The sequence below is a fragment of the Ruditapes philippinarum genome, unplaced genomic scaffold (assembly GCF_026571515.1).
Source record: "Ruditapes philippinarum isolate M1 unplaced genomic scaffold, ASM2657151v2 ctg744_1_1_1_1, whole genome shotgun sequence".
Lineage (NCBI taxonomy): Eukaryota > Metazoa > Mollusca > Bivalvia > Venerida > Veneridae > Ruditapes > Ruditapes philippinarum.
Window position 1 is genome coordinate 293064 of NW_026862771.1, and position 21927 is coordinate 314990.

The window sequence follows — 21927 nt, forward strand, 5'->3', positions numbered from 1 at the left end:
AGCATTTTTCATAGTTTCATAGCAGTTTGAACTTGTTACAGGAGGCTTTTCAATGAAAACGGCCATTTTTCGCAATATGCCCATGGGGTAAAAGGTTAAAGAAAAATTTTGCCCTTTTGTAAACTTAAAATTTTTTACAATATCAAGCCTCTTTTACTATCAAGCACTAAGAATATCCGAGCTTTGCTGTCCTACCGACAGCTCTTGTTACTGATATTGTTTTAGCCTTTTGTGTCTTAGCAGTATAAAAAAGCTCATTAGTTAATTTGTTATCAAGTACATTAATTGCTTATGTAATTTCAACCAACTTTATCCTCTTTTGTCTCTACCAAAACCTTTTCTTAAATATAGTTTGTTGAATTTAATATTATTTCAAAGAAATGGTCAGTAAATGACAATCTACCAATGCTGTGCAAATTATTTTGTTTTGGTTGGTGTATATAGGGAAAACTTATCAAAATCTAAAACCAAATCATCTAATAAACTATTTAAATTTGATGTTAGACCTCAGCTGACTATGTACCAATATTCAAAATATTCAAAAATCTTTGTTGAAAATTAATTTCTGATTATTTCTGCTGCCAATGAAATGTTTGTCTTAATAATCTGTACAACAAAAACAAATATAAGAAGATACAATGAGTCCATGATAGCATAGTATCAATCACCACAGTTTGTAGGCAGACCTGCAAAGTTTTCTCTATATACAAAATACATAAAGGGACACCTAACCTTTCCCTAAGAATATTGTTCTTTTTACAAATCAAAATTATTTGAACAATCTTGATTGTCAGTCATCTGTGAATCATTTCTATTGAATTATATGAAAATTCGCCTTACAGTTTTAACCAAGATAATTCTCATTGATTTCTCAATATACATTGAAAGAAAGTGACTTACCCCTAACACTGTCATGTTCATAAACTAATTGAAATCATATGAACAATTTTGACAGGTAGACAAACTTAAAAGGTTTATTCCTGTAAATAAAATTTAAAAGATTTCGAAGTTTTCCCTATATACATGCAAAGCAACACAAATCACCCCAACTTGTAGCATATTTGTTTACTAATTAGGATAAGTTTTATCATTATTTGATTCTGATTGTAAAGTTTATAAAGAAAAGTGTAATCCTAAATTTAATGATTTTTTTTTTCAGGGATAATTACACATTGCAGATCAATCCATTGTCTGGAATCTTCAATGAAGATCATTTAACATATTTCCAGTTTGTTGGACGTGTAGCTGGTATGGCAGTGTATCACGGCAAATTATTAGATGGTTAGTATGTGTAATCTGTTTACATTTTTAATCTCCCACATCATATGAGTACATATAGATTTACCATTATCCATCCGTCCTGCTGTCAAGTTGTCACACTTCAGACATAAAACAGAGGAACATGGAGGCATTGGTGTCCCGTGGACACATTTCTAGTTTTGTCTTGAAGTCACACTTACCAGCAGTGTTAACGTCTGCATGCTTGTAAAACATTTGTTAAATGGTTCATACATTAACTGTCAAGTTGTATTGGTTTTTGGAGGACGGTAGATGTGGTATATTAGTAACATCAAAAAAATCATAGATTCCTCAATTATTACAATATTTTCAATTGAATAGTTGATAAGAAATGTTTTTTGCCATCATCAAAATATTTTGAATGTTGTTGAATGGGGCAGGGAATCTTAATTATGCATCTAATGGTTACACATTATGAAACATTCTTACCCCAGGGAGATAAGTCCAGTGTTGCTCATATTTTTCATTAGTTTTATATCTATATTTCAGCATTTTTCATCCGACCATTTTACAAGATGATGTTGGGAAAGAGGATTACGCTGGATGATATGGAGTCAGTGGTAAGTTCACCTGGTTAAGGTTGAAGGCTGGTTAACTAAAACAGCCTGGTTAACTCCTAAAGGAAGTAAATTATACCAACAGATCTTTGTTCTCTACAGAATGATATTTTTAAATGATTTGAAATGATAATTGATGGCTAGATTGGAAAAGTTGAAAGAAATTTTGTGCTATAAATCTCTGATAAAGAAGAAAAATGATAATGAAGAATAAACTCTGTGTGTTATATTATTTCAGGACTCTGAGTATTACAATTCTATGTGTTATATTCGTGATAATGACCCCGAGTGTTTAGATCTTTACTTTTCTATTGAGGAGGACTACTTTGGTGAGGTATGAATTCTTTAATTTCTTGTGTTAACTTAAAATCTTGGAATAGAAGGAATTTGTTTAACAGATAATTAAATTTGATAAATAGTAAAAGCGTCTTAGTTTCATTTCATCCATATAAATTTTAAATTAAAAAAAGGTTAACTGTACATGACAATGTGATCATTGCATTCTTCAAATAATACACTCAGAAAAGTATATATATATATATATAAATAGTTTTCAAGATTTATACTTTAAATACGTAATTTCTATGATTATTTTTTCTCTAGATTACTGAGAGAGAGTTAAAACCAAATGGCAAAGATATTTTAGTAACAGACGCTAACAAAATGGAATATTTAGAGTAAGTTCTTTATTATTTTCAATATGTTGTACTTAATGAGTTTTGCCACTCACCACTTATATATCATATTTCAGAATATTTAAAACAAAAAGGAATCTATAATTTATGCCTTATTCTTGTTAAAATAGAATATATCCAGTAAATGGTAATGTTGCTTGACCAGCAGATAAATGTGAAAACAGAAATAGGGTACAACACAATCTCTAAAATTAGATTTGCTTTGGTTAGATTCCTACTTAAATCGTACAGTAATATATAGTATATGAACTTGAAAGCTACACACTCTGCCCATATAAGGAATTTAGCTTTACTCAGAGCCATATAAAACAAAGATTAAATCCCATTCCCATATAAACTTGTATTGTAGATTTGATTAACTCGTTTTAAATCTTAAACAGTCAATTATTATTTAAATGGCTTTGATATTATAAAAACTAAGATATAGCAACAATGGAGAGCATGGTATAATTACATGGAATTTGAGGCCAGGCATGTCTCTATACTGATGATATTGGTATATTATTATTGCCTCCAGCATGTAAACTATATGTTAGTTTAATTGAATATATTTATTTGCTGACAGTGATAATGCTAATTAGGCACTATACTTTTTTTTATTAAATCAGTCTTAGTGTCAAAAGTGTTGGTTATCTTATTTGATATAGACTGTCCTTCAGATTGACTATGATGTACATTGTATACCATTTATTGATATCACTTTCTTTATGAATTACTTGCTATGGAATGAGGTCTTCCTGAAAATTATCATATGACTGAATCAGTGATAGTGATTGTTACATATAGAGATAGTTTTTATTGGAGTTTGTTTTATTATTTCATGTAACAGTCTGATAGTGAAGTGGAGGTTTGTGTCCCGTGTTGAGACTCAGATGAGACAATTCATGAAAGGATTTAATGAACTCGTGTCCAGTAGTATGCTGGCCATCTTTGATGAGAATGAGTTAGAGGTAAATTTTTATATTTTTGATGATTGTAAGATATCCATGTCTTATAGCTATCTTCACCTCTCTGAATACTATCTACACTTATGTTTTGCCTATACTTGTCGGGCTATTTGTTGGTTACTTATTGTGGCAAACAGTCAGAGATTTCATGGTAACTAAACTCTATACAGAGGTAATACAAATTACATCATTGTGATTGTTTACATTAGATTTGTATAAATTTTCATTTGATAGTCTGTACTATGCTGGTGTCATCGACATATAAGTATTCTTTTACTTTGTAACTCAGCATGCCATTTTTCATAGAATGGCTTGTACTAGTCTGGAAGTTTCCAAGATTTGATGGTCTGCCAATGTTACGTAATCCCAAACTACACCATTTTCAGATTTAGGAGTTAATTTCTGCTGAAGCAGGTGATAGGGGAGTTAAGGAAGTAGATTGTATAAGGTTCAATATAACGGTCAACATTGTCATTTAAGCCTGTATCACAGTACAGCATATTGTTGCACCAATATTTAACACATTTAATTATGTATATATTTCAGTTGTTGATGTGTGGTCTTCAAGATATTGATGTTAATGACTGGAAGAACAATAGTGCCTATAAGGGAGAATACAACCCTAACCATCCTGTCATTATCTTTTTCTGGAAGGTAATCTACCATTTTTTTCTCACTATATACTAGAATACAGACTTGTTTTTCATTCATTATAGAAGCATTCTTCCAGATTCATGCTAATTTTTATGAAAATTTTGAAAATGTTTTTAAAAGCAGTAGAAATAAGGTGATTAACACTACAAAATCAGCCACCAATCATACATAACATGTCAATTATTATTTCAATCTTTCCTTAGAATCTTAGTACATATTTCTCAAGTATTACTTTCTTGAAATGTTTTTGCTCATCTATAGGTAAAGGCTATTATCTGATGAATTTTTCAAACATTTGACAAATATAAAGGCTTTGTGTTGTTATAGGGGTATCTGTTTGCATTTTTTTACCAGTACTTCTTTCTTTAAATGCCAGTTAAGAAATTTGTCATGCAGGTAAGAAGCTGAAGCTGATGCTAACATTGAAAACTGAAAACTGGTTTATTTTTGCTTTATATTCATCAACTTGATCACTATCTTAAGTTTGAACACACTGGATGTATAGACTGTTATGTTTTAATGGTAAATTTTGTAGGCAGTACAACTCCCATTAAAGGTTTAGAAGTAGTAAGTTAAAGAAACATGTAAGTCAATGAGGAGTACAATGCATGAAAAACAGACTTTCGCGGGGGAATTTTGTCAGAATTTTCTAAGTCAGCACTAATTTTTTCACAAGCTAATTTCTTATTTCCAGGCTATTTATTCGTTCAACAATGAAACCCGTGCTAGATTACTCCAGTTTGTTACTGGAACTTCCCGTGTTCCAATGAACGGCTTTAAAGAACTACATGGAAGTAACGGTCCACAGTTGTTCACAATAGAAAAATGGGGCAATATAACTCTGCTTCCAAGAGCTCACACATGGTAAGATATTATTGAATATTATATATTGTCCAAAACTTGTGTATTGTATATAATGTGTCTACTTTATTGCATACCTGATTTACCTGATAACTTTATAACAGTCATTGATAAATTTCATGACTTTGTTGATTTTGTTAATTCCTGTGAAATGTTGACAGCTACTTGTAAAAAAATTTAAGCTGATAGTTGATAGTGCCTGATGAATCGTTCAAAGCTAGTATGTGATGCCTTATCACAAGGGCCGATATCCGTAAAATTATTTTTGTATTTAGTTTTTTTTGCCTATGTTAACCTTTTTGTTATGATTCATTTCTAAAAAAATAATCTTAGATAATTCTGAAAAAGCAATGTTGTAGAATTATGTCCCCTTGTTATGTTTGCTTTTGTAATACTGTCCAGCACAGAGAAAAGTGTATTATTATGTTGTCAGAGAAGTCTGGTGTTTGTTATTCTATAAAGAGTAACTCATTTTGTACAAAGTTGATTTATTTTATACATTTCTTTTTCAGTTTTAACCGCATTGATTTACCACCATACGAGTCATATTCAGAGTTACGTAAGAAACTGTTAATTGCGATAGAGAATGCACAAGGTTTTGAAGGTGTTGATTGAGCAGAATTTATTCTCATTGTCACCTCATACATTCTATACACATTACACACTGTAAGGAAACCAGTCACATGGGCGGAGCTATTGGACTGATTTCTAGTCTTCAATTTCGTGCAGGAGAATCATCATTGGTGCAACTGGTTTGCTATATCAGTTCATTATTTTATATAACACTACAAACTGTAAGGGAACCAGATATATAGAAGAGAGTGATTGCAAAGCTTTGCTACCCTGTGAGAGACATCATCAATTGCACCATTATACCTTGGTTATCAACTCGTCAGATTTATGTATACGCATTGATATTACTATCAACATGAGGGCATATATGTATGTTTAACTAGCAGATGATTAGCCTTGTTGCTTCTGAAAGTTCAGTCTCGTGGACATAGATCTAGTGTTGTCAGATATCGTCTCCCAAGTATTCTTAGCAATAGTAACCAAACATTTTGAAACAAGCTTACTAAATGGCATTTTTATAATCTTATGTCTTTCATTACAGTTGTGGGTTATTTTTTTTATAAGACAAAGGGGACAGAAACACTAATTGATCATGTCTTAATTGGAAATGTGGTGGTGTTTTAAATTCTGAGTCAAGAACATTTTACTTTATACAGATATCATATGGTACTGTTACATGTTATGTCTAAGTTGTTATTGTTGTACATGTACTTTATGACAAGGTCTTATTGTGACACACACACATATATAATATATATACCGTATATAAAAAGCTGTTAATGTATTACAAGACTTTGTATATTACTGGGACAGGTTTGTAGTGATATGTGTGTATCAAATTGAACACATGACCAGATATGTTACGAACTTGCCAATCAAGTTGATACAGTGATATGATTGTACTCATATTCAGGCTTTTTGTAAGATGAGTTGTTAGATATACAATGTACTATACATGTATATTGTCACCTTAGTGCAGTAACAGGTTAACTCCTTATATAATTTAATGGGAGTTAAACTGTTACTTCATTCAGGTAAGGATATTTATGTATATTTGAAATATGTGGACAGATACTATGTACACATTTAAAAAAATGTTATTTATTGCTATGTATACAAACAATTGAAATAATTGTTTTAATTGTTTTACTATGATCATTTTGTTGTTGAGAAATTTAACATTTTTTGACCAAAAAAATGAATGAATATATTGCCATTATATTAGATTGTTTAAATCCAAGAAAAATGAAATATATTATGATTCCCAACATATCTGGAGATTTGTTTACAGTAAAACGGCATTAAGTAGAAGTTAAAGGGACTATGTCAAAACTTCAACACATTGAGAAAATGACTAAGGGAAGTTCTGTAATTGTGAAATATTTAACAAATTGAATATTTTTTAATAGAATTTAAAATTACGGTAATATTTATAATAGCTGTATTTTGTTTATATTGTTATAAAAAATTCAAGTTTTGTATATTAATTTTATGCAACAAAGAGGAAGACAATTTGGTGGGTCTTGTAGCTTATTGATGATATTTTGTGGACTATGTATCAAATTAGAAGGTTTTTTTGTGGGATTATATAATCAGTATATAGTTTGTTATAATTGTATGAAACCAGTTATCCAAGATATGATTGAGAGATGTTTTGTTTTTGTGCTTAAAGGTGACGGATAGAATTTAAATGGATTTGTTAAAGTGGCATGCCTCCAGATTTATGTCATTTTATTTTTTATAGGTATAAAAAAAACTTCATAACTTCAAGGTTTTACAGAGAAGGAAAAGGGAAATGATATGTTTCATATTTATAATTTATAATATATTAATTGAAAACACAAAATGTAATTTTCAGCCCAGTTAATTTTATAACAGATTTTCCCTGCTTAGAATATGGATCTGTTTATTTTTATTTTATCAAAAAGCTAAAGTTGAGTAGTCAACAGTATAGAGTTGAGTCAGATTGCTTAGAAAATACTAGAATACAACAACAAAAAAAAAACTAAATCAGACAGGAAAAAGAGCATCATGATATACAAAGTTGAATAGATTTAAGTTTCTAGTAGTGAATAACTTAGTCTTTCATTTGATATGGTAGTGAATAGACTTGCTTTCCAATTGATACAGTAGAGAATAGATCACCCTGCTTAAATAACTGAAGTAATGCATATATTGACCTTCCATTTGCTTCTTTAACATTAACACATAAAAATTTAAATGTTGAGGTTTGAACATTTTCTGCTTTTGAGTTGCTAGATTGTACATGTATGAAGCTGCATGTCCTCAGATAAGAAAAAAAATTGGGAGAAAAAAAAATGAAAAAAAGAGAAAAACATGAGAAAAATATGTTAATAGTGAAAATAATGTATGTTTATGTAATGCATGTTTAAAACAAAATATAACAAAATAGTTAATTTTGTCTTCATCTTCCTACCTTGTTTCTAATGGCTTAAGGGCAATTTTTGTAACTATTTGATAGTATATATTTCATTGGATAGGCGTACATTTAGGTTATATAACCAGAAAGTTAAACACAAATCTGGAGGTATGTGCCCTTAAAGAAGTATGTCAGTTGACTTAGGAATATAACATGAGGACTTGTTGCAAAATGAATATTATAAGAAAGTCAAGTGAAAGATGCTATCATTTTGTATTAAGTCGTGGTATAAAAGTGTTCATCAGATTATTGTATAGGTCAGTACCAACCAAATTGTCATTATGAAGTATTTTTACCTCATTATATTATACCTTTTTCCTCATACCTTGTTTTCTCCTGTCAAACCATGACAGTTATGTTAAGGTTGAAATGCATGACCTTTGATGTTTTTCAATATGGTTTTAAGGCTGCTTGCTCAATGTTATGTTTTTTGTACAGTTTCATTTTAGTCAATCATAGAACATTTCTATGTACATCATGGCAAAACAGTAGATTTTTTATGCATAATTATGTTCAATTGTAAGAGAAGTAGGAATACTCTTTTACATGTTAATTTCATTCTTCAAGAAATGTCTCATATCAGTCTGGTTGACTTTAAGTATCATTTTTTTCTGTGATTTTTTCACCAGAAAAATTAATGATTTTCATCTAGTGCCCTGGAGCATAATGTCAGGATTTCGTTTGGTTGTTTTGGGCAGATTTATGGCCCTTTTTCACATAAGTAATATTGATGGGAAACCTGATTTCGTGATAATTGCCTGTCAACAATAACAAATTAATAACAAAAACTAATAACAAAAAAACAACAATATTTTAGAAAAGACTTGTTTCAGCCATATGGAAATGTTTCTTGTGTTTTCTCCACATAGAGCACCTACTTCATGATGACATCAAATCTTGGCATCACTATGTATAAATTCATTAGCTTATATTTGCAGATTTTTGTTACATTAATAACATGAAAAGGATTATAAGTATAAACATATTTATTTTAGCTAGATTGTGAAACAAGTTCTAGTAACTTATGTTAATCACATTTAAGTCTATATCGAGTCTGCATCCTGGCACTAACCAGTACTGGTGTAATATGAGGAAACATGGTCGTGATCTGGGTACGACTCGAAAGACAATTATTTATGTGTTTGCAATGATCATGAACATTGCTGAAGTTTCCTTTGATATATGGTTAGGTGAATAAGTATAGTAAATATTCTCATCAGAATTCTTTATATTCTCGTACCGAGTACTTGTGAAATATTAAAGTTTTTACTCGAAATGTATATAATAGTGAATAGGAAAAATATAAAGTATGTGTCAAGAATAAGTAACATTAATTTATATGTCATTCATTGTTGATGCTTTCTGTCCGAGTAGAATTTATGATGCCGAAAGAACAAACGTTTATAATTTTCCCTGTTGTGATAAAAATGCATGATTTTTTCTGTTTCCCAGCATTATATAATTAATGTGTTATTTTACATTATAAGATTTTTCTTATTAATTGTATTTGAGTTTTTTATTAAAAAAATGATGAAAATTGTGCTGTTGTTATATAATTTATATGATTAAAAGAATTCAATGCAAATGTGTAGCTGTTTTTGTTGTTGTTTTGGTTATATTTAGTGTGATTTTATTTGGTTCTGTATGAATAGTAGAAACAAAATTGAATGGTTGATGATATTTGAAATAGAAAATATAGATATAATCTTGTTAAAATGAGCTTTGATAGGTATGGAGAGTCTCATTGTTGTCATAACAAATCTTTTGAATATTTACTTCCTCATTGATATATTTATATTATTCTAAGTTAGTGATACCATTATTTACCTCTTTTAAGAAATCAAATACCAGAATGTTTTCAACAATTCTGATTAACTTGTTTTCCAGTTCCACTGTGTCACAATGATTTTTAAAATGTTACCTCTTTCATTAATTGTAGCTCTCCACATGTCCATTATATCTCTGGTATATATTTACTTGTAGGCATTTTATGAAATTTTCCTCCTGACTTGCCAAAATTTGGGCTTGGAGGCGTTTAGCTTTGAATTTTGAACCATATATTATCTACCTTAGGAGATGACAGGGTAAAAATAACCTGGAAGTTAAAATTTACAAAGAATTGAGCACCATCCTCATGTTCACAATGCAAAGAAAGAATCAAAGAAAGTGTATTTTATTTTAAGTGTCGTGTGAAACTTCCATTGGTCATATTAGGGTTATACTACATGTAGTACACTTTGGTACAAATTCATTCAAAATATTCAAAACTGCTGATTGGCCATAAATCTCATTCTCAGATTAACACAATACATGTACTTGCATGAATAAAAACTAGATCAAAATAATGACCAAGTTTAAGACCAGGATGGATATGTGAATAAAGTTTTAAAAGCATAGTAGATCTATGTAAAAACCTATTTTTTGTCATCTTCAGTGAATATACATGTAGTTAATATTTATAATTTAAAAAATTTACATACAAGTATAGACTGAAGAGAAAATTTTGACCTATGAACATTGATGCTTTGGTAAATAAATTGAGAGCAATGGTTGGGTGGCAACATTTAGTGAATGTGATGCTCTCCTTTGTTGATATTTCCTTTCATTGCAATAATACTGTATAGATATGTCAGCTTGGCTGACTCTGAACCATAGGTGCTTAAAAACTCTTTTTCTACATATGTTACATTTACTAACAGATGCATCTGAAAGTTTTAGGATTATTATAGAATATATCCAGTAGATAGTAATGTTGCTTGGTCATTATTTTAGGATTATTCCTGAAGTTCAGTATTTTCAGTCTCCTGAAATCCTTCTATTTCCTATGTAAAACTATAGAAAAACTGCTAAATTCAGGATTTTCAGGATTTTTAAAATTTCCAACTTTCACCCATGTATCTGTCATAAAAGACATTTCTGGGAGTAGTGCAATTTTTTACAAAGGCAAAGAAGGAAAATTTAAGGAAGCACACGGAAATGTAAATGATCTTAAAGAGCATAAAACTCACTTCCAGGTGCATATGACCTCTAATTTATTTTTAATCAATTTGTTTCAGTTACAACTCTCTTTAATCATGCAAAGGTTTAGAAAATCTTATGCAATTTAAAGAAGAAAAAAAACTTCCTTGACTTTATAAAAATTGCAGTAATCCTGGAAACTTCTTTTAATCAAGCAGTATATAAGTTGTAATTGTTGCTATGGAAATACATGATGTGTAGATGTATTTGGTTTATGTACTATCACCACTGGTATAAACCATGCTTTGCAAGGATTTCAGCGTTTGAGGAGTTAAAGCATCATTTACATTCATTCATCACAAAATGAATTTTACCGGTTTTTGAAAATAAAATTTCTTTCAGTTTATTTCATGTACAAGTTTTTTTGTTTTGTATAATTCAGTATTTTATTTGATACGTTTTCTTTTGTCAGATAGCGTTTTGTTATATACATGTGTGTTTGTATATGTATAATTATATTTCAATGGTTAATTGTGCTAAAACAGTGTGGCTGTGAAACCCTCGATTTTGCTTTCTATATTCATTTGTATGAGTTTTCTATATAATTTTGTGACAAACATTTCATTGTAAAGTATAGTTTTTATATACTATTTATAAAGCTTACAGTATATAGGATATTTAATGTGTACCGGATGTACTTTACATTGTTGCAATCTTGCTTACTTTTTTGTGATAAAAAGAAAATGTTGATATTCCCAAAATAACCATTTAAATCACATTTTGGTTTGTCTTCTCTTTTATATCCCTTACCCCTTATTCATACATGCAATAAAGTCCTTTAGGAGCTTTTTCTTGTCCCTATGGTCAAGATTAAGGTCACTGTTTTGATAACCTAAGTTAGGGATGATATGAGTTTTGTACAGTGTTAAATACAGGTCAAATCAAACTTTGCTTCAGACAACTAATTTTTAACATGGTTAAGGTTAGGTCATAAATCACCTTTTTTGTTAGCTCTATCTAGTACGGACACCGGACATGTCACATGTCATGCCCTTAAAATGTGTTAAAATCAAAAGTGGTGACCTATTTGATTGAAATTCAGAAATTCACTGAATGAGCCCAAAGAGAATGCAAATATTGTTATTTGTAATTAATGAAATAATGCACGGTAGGCCAATGAGACTATTATGTGCATTATGTTAAGATTGTGAAAGTGTTGCTGCCTAAAATAAAGGATCAAGAAACGGACGTGCAAGGATTACTGACATAGGCCATACGGACACACGGGCAAGCAATGGTGCTTCTGACAGGTGTTACCGATTCGGTGCCTAAGACATGCATTTCGGACAGACATGGTCACTCCTTCCAGTTTTCAAGCTCCGCCATGAGACCATGACTGCTTCCCCCATCTGGTGGATCTTGAAGAGTTGCCCCTCGTCTCGGTCTTCAAAGAAATCTTCTTTGACCTCCTCCCGTAATGCCTACTTTGAGAGTGTGACACTTTGGGGGCTTGGTCATGGTCTTCTCATCCCCTCAAGAGTGGTCTTCTACACCACGTCACGCCAATCCCCCAGATTTTGAGATAACCACCTCATAGGTTACCATCACTCACATAGTGATCCAGCTGCCGGACAGCCACAGACAATTTAGAAGTTTAGATTTTAATAATAGAATAATAAAAATTAAAAAAATATATCCTGTTTTGGTCGGTCCAATTTTGAGTTTGTTTTGGTATAATATATGGAAAGCCACAGACACATTTATTTTAAAGAGACCGAATTTCTAATAATTCTCAGTCCAAAAGGTTTTATTGCCAAGATGGTCACTAAGTACTTGCAGCCTAAAGAAGCCACAGTCATTGTTTGCTACGGTCAATTTAAATTAAGCATGTAGCATTACCTTGTGAATGTCTGCAGAATTGATATTAATCATATCCCCTTGGGTCAATATTGACCCGCCCCCAGGCGTTAATTGATTGCAAGAAATCACATTTAAGTTTTATGTGACACTACAACGACCAGAGCTTAGATATATGGCACATATAGCATTGATTTGTAGATCTCCAAACGTTATTTTAATCAAAATTTGCCCTGTCCCTGGAGTTACTTGCTTTAACTAGACTAAGGTATAGGAAAAAATATCTTATCTGTTTGTGGACAATACAATGCCTCTATGTTTAGCATATAACATTGCCTAGTAGACCTCTATAAAACATTTTTGAATCATACACTTAAGGTCAAAAATGCCTCCAACTTGTATCATAAGGATAATTAAGATAAAAACATTTTCACAAGTTCCATGATTGGGTATTTACCCTAATTGAAAGATTATTTTTGATTACTCAAACCAATTTCAATTCGGGCGTATATTGTCCCGCATTTGTGGTGCTCTTGCTCTAGTTGTGGTGCAAGGAAGATAATAGGTCATTATACACATTGATCAATAATTTCAAAATTGCATGTTAACACCGACTTTGCCAACTTCTTAAGAATGGTTGAAACATCCGCAGGTATTTTCATACGACGGTTAATTATAACATAACTCATGCATTTGGATACCTTGAACTATGCCATGCAATATGATCTACAAAAAATTAGTCACATCTGCAGTAAAAATTATAACAGTGGAAGTATTAAATATAAAATAATTCAGTGGAGTGAGAAGATATCATGGCAGCTTGAAGAATTATAAATGCATTTTAAAATAACAGGCATAAGCTCGCTGCTAACTTAGTATTGTTGCATGTTAATTTATAGATAATTACACTAAATTGTCGAGTATCAATTTCAATTTATTTTTTAACATTATTACAAAGTTTTTGATCAACGTATTTTGACTTTTTAAATACGTGTATAAGTATAGATATTATGTATAAACAAAAACAGATATTTTTGTTAAATTTGCAAGTTAATACATATTCTCAATATTCATATCAACAGACAACACTGTAACACTTTTGTCCTTTGATCTAGTTAGTAAAATTTTATCCAAAGATGGAGTGATCGCAATGCTTGTAACATCACTGCAACACTTTGTTTCGTAAAGTTTCTGTCCAGATGAAGAAAGAAACATGGATGCGGCCTTGTCTCTCTGTTACAAAAATGAAACCAGAGTCATGAACAGCAACACAATCAGGAGACTTCAATTTTAATTTGAAGATATCTTTCCCATCCTTTTCATAACGGAACAAAGCATTCGCAGTTAAGCAACACTGTAAAATTCTATAACCGACTCTAAACTCATCAGAAGAAAGAACTGCTAGGCTTTTACAGTCTAAAATTGATCTGTTGAAATTTAGTTTTTCTATCAATTGTCCAGCATTAGATAATATATGTAAATGCCAACGACCTGAAGAATCACGCATAGAAACCAACATATTTGTATCGTCAACTGACTGCACACACTTGGCTTTATACTCGGTTTCAATGACTCCTATTAATTTAAAAGACGTGTTCAAAGCAATCATGGTTATATGCGCTGAATTTTCATGACAAACGGCAATAATTTGATCTTTTAAAAGGTCTATGTTTATCACTTTTGCCGGAAACTCAAACATGTTCTTTAGCTTTTGTTGAACGGTATCAAATGTCATAAGTTTATTATTATGATAATCACAGACTACGATGTTATCACTCGATGTTACCAGTATTGATATATCACCTATTTTTGTATCTGGTAATGGTAATTTAATGTTGGATTCATTTGTTATGCTAAATTTGGCTTTAGATAATTTAGATCCAGATGTTTTAAATGTCCCAGGGTGGTCACTTTCTTGTACATCAATCGCCAACATTACATTTTTGTCACTTTCTGGTCTTTGATCAATGTTGTCCCCTTCTTTGTTTTTATCATCTTCAACATTTTTTTAATTCACAGTGTTGATATCAGTTGCTACACTGTCATTATACAGAATATCTATGCGTGTGCTTGTACGATCATGCATCACAGCTTTTTCGTTCTTTGTACTTGTTTCATCATACGGATAACTTCCTTTAAGTGTATCTTTACTTTTTTTTTATAATTTATTTTTTTCTCAGTGATCATACAATAATACAGTGTACATAACATATAATAAACTTCTGTCCAGATAATACAAAAGCATGGTCACAAAGAGTTGTTTTTTTCACACCCAAACACTCGCACACGCACACATCCGCACCCATACACCCACATTTCCTATTCATAGATACCAACAGGATTTATAACTATACATATTTCGAATATAACGCACACACAAAACAGCACACACAAAACAGCACACACATTTCGGATACCATCGGCAATACGATGCTCGTATTAGTGTAACCTAATATTTAAACAATAAGAAAAAGGGAAAGTAAAGGGGGTGAAAAAAAAACAAGAAAAAAGCAACAGAAGATACATCTACAGTTTTTGACTGCTTTTTAACATATTTTTTTTTTATTTTATGTAAGTAAGGTATTTTCATATGTTATTATATTTGTATCTAGGAAAATTCTATTCCATTTTTGAAAATGAGTTTCCAGTTTATCTCGATTTAATGCAATACATTTTTCAATACATAGTCTGCCCCGAAAATAATGTAAAAATAAGTTAAATTGTGGTGTGCGTTTTCCAATTTTGCAACTATATATGTAATATTTTGCCACCAAAAGAATAAAGTTTTTTGCATCTTTTTGTGTATCTGTGCTTGTAATTAAGTGAGATATTGTTTTCAAATTAATTTCTATAATAATATTCCTTTTTTTGAAATATTCTTTTAAATCTCTCCAAAAAAGTTGCGTGTAAGACATTGCCAAAAGAGGTGTTCAATAGATTCAATATCCATTGCACAAAAACCACAAAGACTCGAGGAAGAAATGTTTTGTTGTAGAAGACTTTTGTTTGTAGCAATTATTCTGTGTAGATATTTATATTGAAAATTTCTAAACTTAGTGTCAATCGTTGTTGATAGAATGTTTTTGTATGTTTTTTCCCAACATATATTTTCGTTTTCAAATATATTTTCCCACTTATTTTCTGCAGTATTTTTGATAATGTTATCTCGTTTTAACTGATGTTCATATAGAAATTAATTGGTTTCATTTGTTTTAATAAATGACGCTAAAATATATCTATTTGGGGAATTGATATTGACGTTGTCTAGATTGATACCTGTAATGACGTCAGGATGTATACTTCTTATTTAAGTCTGATATTTGAGGTAATCTGCATCAGGGATTTGATAAATTGTTTTAAAATTTTCAAAAGTGTAAAATTGATTAATTCTAAAGTCAAACAGATGTTCCAAATACACAATACCCTTTTCATACCAAGACTTACAGAAGAATGATTTTTCATTTGATGTTATTTTCATATTATTCCAAATTATTTGTTTATTTGGGTTGTTACATTTTGGTATGACTTTTATTTGGTTCCAGGATGAAATTATATCTCTTTAAATGAATAACTTTTAAATTTGCTTTGTATAAATTTGTCATTTATTTCACATTCAAAAAGTAACTTGCCTCCGTATCTGTCTAATTGAGATAAGTATATAGATTTAATTAAAGATGTCGAGTCATCATTTATAATTTTTTTCACCCAGCTCGCCTTTATTGATAATATATTTTTTTCTCAAATCAATCATTTTTATTCCCCCATTTTCATATTTTTTCTTCAATGTATCCCTTTTTATCTTTTCTGGTTTATTATCCCAAATGAAATCAAACATACATTTTTCTAAAGTTTTTATAATTTTCAAGCTAGGTAAAGGTAATACAGATAAAGCATAGAGATCAGTTTTGGTAAAGCAAAAGATTTGATGACAGTAACTTTTCCAAGAAGTGTAAGTTTTTCGGTGTTGCCATTGTTTTAAACAATTTTTAAAAGCATCAATTTTAGGTTCTAAATTCTTTTGGAGAGTTAAAGTAGAGTTTGTACAAAATGTCATACCTAAAGATTTTGCATTGTCAGAAGTCCATTTGAAATTTCGATTTTGGCAATATTTAGTTTCGGAGTTTCTTAATGAGCCTACTTTTAATACGTTACATTTCTTTTCATTTAATTTTAGGCCTGATATTTTATTGAAATCATCGAGTATTGCAATTAATGTTTCGAAAGATTCTTTTGACCCATCAGTTACAAAGGTTGCATCATCCGCAAATAACACATTTTTAACCTCGATTCCATTTATGTTTATGCCTTTTATTTTTTCATGTTTACATATACAGTTTGAAAGGAGTTCGATGCATACAATAAATATATACGGAGAAAGTGGACATCCTTGACGTACACCTCTATGTATTTTAAAGAAATCTGACATGTGTCCGTTATTGATAACACAGCTTTGTGGGTCATTGTATAAAAGTTTTATCCATTGGATTATTGTATTGCCAAAATTAAAAAATTCCAAAACTTGAAAAATAAAGTTATGGTTGATACTATCAAAGGCTTTTTCAAAGTCTGTAAAAAATAAAAGTGCATCTTGGTCCTTTTTCCCCATTGGTTCTAATACTTCAAATATCGTGCGTATATTTTCTCCAATGTATCTATCTTTAATGAACCCGGATTGATTTTGACTTATGATTAGAGGTAAAACTTTTTTTCATTCTATTTGCTATAACTTTTGCTATTATTTTATAATCAATATTTAAAAGACTAATTGGACGCCAGTTTTCTAATAAAAGAGGATCTTTGTTTGGTTTTGGTAACAGAGTGATGATACTTTGTTTCTGAAGTTCAGTCAAATTTTTAATTTCAAATGAATGTTTAATAGAGTTAATGTAGTAATATTTTATATCATTCCAAAAGATTTTATAAAATTCGGTTGTTAATCCATCTGATCCAGGACTTTTATTATTATTCATATTTTTTAGAGCTGTTGTAAATTCGAGTTCAGTAAGTTCGCTATCTAGAGATGTCCGTTCTATATCACTTACTTTTGGTATAGTTGAACCTCTTTATAAAGATTTTTATAGAAACGTTTCTGCTGTTCTATTATTTCATTTTGTTTTGAGATTATTCGGCCACTAATTTCTATTTGAATCATAACCTTTTTTTCAAAGTTTCTTTTTTCTAAATTTGCAAACAATTTACTATTTTTCTCATTATATTCAACATTTAACGCTTTTGATCTTAATATTATTCCATTTATCTTCTTATCGTAGATTTCGTTTAACTCTTCTTTATGTTTTTCTATTTCTGACTTGATTTTATCAATATCATTGTTTAAGGAACAAGAACTTAATGTCTGTTCTAAGTTAATTAGTTTTAAATTTATTTCTTTTTCCCTTTTTTCATCATCTTGTTTGGTTTTACTTGCAAACTTAATAGTTTCGTTTCTAATATTTCCTTTCATTATTTCCCACATTGTATTTGCACCTGCATTTATCATAGCGGTTTCTTCAATAATTTTTCGTATAACGTTTTGGTATTCATGTTTAAGTAGTAAACTGTTATTAATTTTAAAGTACCCTTTTCCTTTTGTATGAATATGTGTGTTCATTGATAGTGTAACTCTAGAGTGGTCCGATTTATATCCATTTTCATTTTTACATAGGCAAACAATTATTTCAAAGATTTTCTGAAATTAAAAAAAAAATCAAGTCTACAGAATATAGCAGGTTTGTCATGTGAATGCCATGTGAACTGATGTTTATGTGGGTTTTTAGTTCTCCAAATATCAAAAAAACGCTATATTTTTCAATTATGTCCTTAAGTTTTTGTCTGCATTTTTTGTGGCCATCTTTTCTAACCATTCTTTTTGTCTATTTCTGTATCTAAAACAGTGTTGATATCACCACCTATTATAATTTTTTCTCTTCATGTTCCAAAATAAATTTATCTAGCTGTTCAAAAAATTGAGATATCATCATTATTTGGTCCATAAATATTTATTACTATATATGTGTTCATTGTCTGTTCAAACTCAATTGCTATTAATCTACCATAAACTATTTCTGTATATGTTATCGTTTTTTGCAATCGAATTTGCTGTTAATTAAGAAGCATACGCCGGCACTATTATTAGTATTTCCACTGAAAAAAGCCCGTCCATCCCAATCTGATGTCCATTTAAGATATTGTTTTGTGTTTAAATGCGTTTCTTGTAAAAGACATATGTCATACTTTTGTAAATTAAGCCAATAAAAAACCTGCTTCCTTTTCATATAATTTCCCGAACCTCTTACATTAAAAGTACAAATTTTCATACTCATTTCAATTCAGTGTGAAGCTTACGTTCAAAAACAGTAGATGATCTTATATAAAAAAGCTTAAGAGACAAAAACATATTGTTGAGTTTACATGTAAAAAATCCATCATGTCGCAAAACATTATCAAACAAAACATCAAAAGCATGTATTTACTCACACACGCACACACACGCACGCACACGCACACACACACACACACACACACACATATATATATGCATGTGTACAAAATATTAAGTATTTACACATTAAGCACAAACAAATCTTTCTTCAAGGTATACAGAGTGTGAGAAAGAAAATATCTGTACATTTTTCCGGATCTTATATAAAATATTTTTGGAGAATTGCTACTGGTTATAAGGCAAAAAGGTTTCTGAAAGTTATTTTCCTATTCAGCTTTCAATTTTGTAACTTTTAGCAAAGGAGAAAAAAAACAAAAAAAATTATCGCTATAATGCAAACAAAAATATCATTTTCGAACTTATCATTCATTCATTAAGCCAGTTTTGCGTATTTTTTTGGATAAGTACACAACACATAAAAGCATGATTATATTCAGAAACAAAAAAAACATAACAACATTTATATGACACGACTATACCTAAGATAGTTTAGTTAATGATATTTATTGATTTCTCCAAGACAAAGACATTAAGTATAATGATAATATATTATTTTTAAACATACAGTGTTTGTGTATTTTATTGTGTTAACTTAATCTGTAAAAGGTATGGAAGTACAGACGACAGACATATGACTTAAACAATGATTTAGTAATCATTGTTGGCCTATTTCTCTCTAATTAAATAACAAGTTTTCAAAAGAATAAGTGTAAAATCTTAATTAAAAAGAGGAAAGAAGTCATCATTTCACCCTTATTCTTTATATATTGAAATTATTATATGTGTTACAGCTTAAACAGCCATGGCAGAAAAAGACTTGTTTTTAACATAAATATGTATTTTTTGAGCAAGTATTTTTTACACAAAAAACAACAAAATAATATTCAGTTACAAAAAGCAAACACCATATATATAACTCAATTTTTTACATGTATGTTTTGAGCACACCAAAAAAACCTCAACAAATGAATATTCAGTGACAAAAAGCAAACAACATATAATTTATATAACTCAATTTTTTACATGTATGTTTTGAGCAAGTACCTTTTACACACCAAAAAAACCTCAACAAATGAATATTCAGTTACAAAAAGCAAACACCATATATATAACTCAATTTTTTACATGTATGTTTTGAGCAAGTACCTTTTACACACCAAAAAAAACCTCAACAAATGAATATTCAGTTACAAAAAGCAAACAACATATATATAACTCAATTTTTTACATGTATGTTTTGAGCAAGTACCTTTTACTACGGAATCCTATTTCGTCCACAATATTTCGCTAGTAACACGCGATAATTATCGCATCTAAAGGGCGAAATTTAGTACTAAATTTCGCATGTACACATGTTATGTGGTATTGTTAGTTTCTTCTGATTGGTCTTTTTCAACTTCCAGCTTGAACACTGTATAAAAACCATTAGGATATGTCGCCTGCCTTTTAAATTTGTCTTTTGGGGTCTTGTCTGTGATATGCAGGCTTCATTACCTCAGATCCCCTTTAAAATTCCATTTTATTTAAGTCCGCCTATCAATTGTTTTCTCGTTAAGTGCACACGTTTCTTTTATTTGGGGATCATACGCAGCTTTTCATGGAATAGCACTACTATCTCACAATGAAGATTCAATTATTACCGCCGTATATGACCACATCTGCGGATGTTTTTTACTATTTTCATGTTTAAATTTTGATTCTTCTTAAGCCGGTGCTAGGGGCGTGGACAGTAACTTGCAATTTCCAGTTCTGTTCACGAACAGGCTCAATCAAAGCGAGACTGCAACATTTTCAAATTTCATTTCCTAGTGTTTTTGCTTTTTTTATGCATTCTTGTTTTCTCTATTTTGAAGTAGCATTTAGATGATTATTGCCCCAATTGCGCTTTCGGACATAGGTCAAAAGACATTTCATAAGTCAAGTTGAATAATTATAAGTCAACAGGAAGTTCTTGTCAAAAGGGCAGTTATGTTCCAATATGAAGTAAATCCATTCATTTATAACGAAGATATGGGCAATGTAAGAGAATTTGACCTTCAAGTACAAGGTCATTCAGTTATCAAGGTCAATTAATTATAGGTCTGCAGGAAAGGCCTTTTCCAAAGGGTTGTTTGTCCAATAAGGTAAGTTCATGCACTTATAAGGAAGTTATGGGCACTGTAAGGTTTTTGAGATAAGCTTCAAGTATAAGGTCAGTCAGGGGTAAATGCAACAAAATTATAAGTCAACAGGAAGGTCTAGCTTGTCCAAAGGAGTATTGTGTCCAAATTTGAAGTAAATCCATGCACCAATATGGAAGTACTGGCCAATGTAAAAGTTTTGGACGGAGTGTTTTCTCTATTGTTCTTTTTTGGCAGGACTAACCAACATGCATCGAGAAAACTAATTTTCTATTCCTAACCTAGATTAGGCTAAGGATCAACAAAATATTTATATACTTTGTTTCTGTTTTATTACAATAAAATATGAATAGAAAACACATATCACACTAAAAATATGATATTTTAGTTGCTTTAAAATTTTGGTAGAACTTAACAACATACATCAAAGAAAGTGAAACTAAACATATAATTATTATACATGTAGATAAAGACCTGATATGGCTTACTTCAGAGTACCGATCGACGGATGTGTAAAATGTGTGTTT

At 30.3% G+C, this 21927-nt stretch overlaps 1 protein-coding gene across 4 annotated transcripts in view; it reads left to right on the forward strand.

Moving 5' to 3' along the window:
- Positions 1–10339, forward strand: part of LOC132720153 (E3 ubiquitin-protein ligase NEDD4-like) — a 34051-nt gene extending 23712 nt beyond the window's left edge. For all 4 annotated transcript variants that reach the window (XM_060704192.1, XM_060704193.1, XM_060704194.1 and 1 more), the window contains 8 exons: positions 1160–1281; positions 1789–1859; positions 2095–2190; positions 2460–2533; positions 3381–3501; positions 4045–4152; positions 4847–5016; positions 5526–10339. In XM_060704192.1, coding sequence (XP_060560175.1) covers positions 1160–1281; positions 1789–1859; positions 2095–2190; positions 2460–2533; positions 3381–3501; positions 4045–4152; positions 4847–5016; positions 5526–5628 — 865 coding nt within the window. In that variant the 3' untranslated portion in view covers positions 5629–10339. The remainder of the gene's footprint in view (positions 1–1159; positions 1282–1788; positions 1860–2094; positions 2191–2459; positions 2534–3380; positions 3502–4044; positions 4153–4846; positions 5017–5525) is intronic.
- The last annotated feature ends 11588 nt before the right edge of the window (positions 10340–21927 follow it).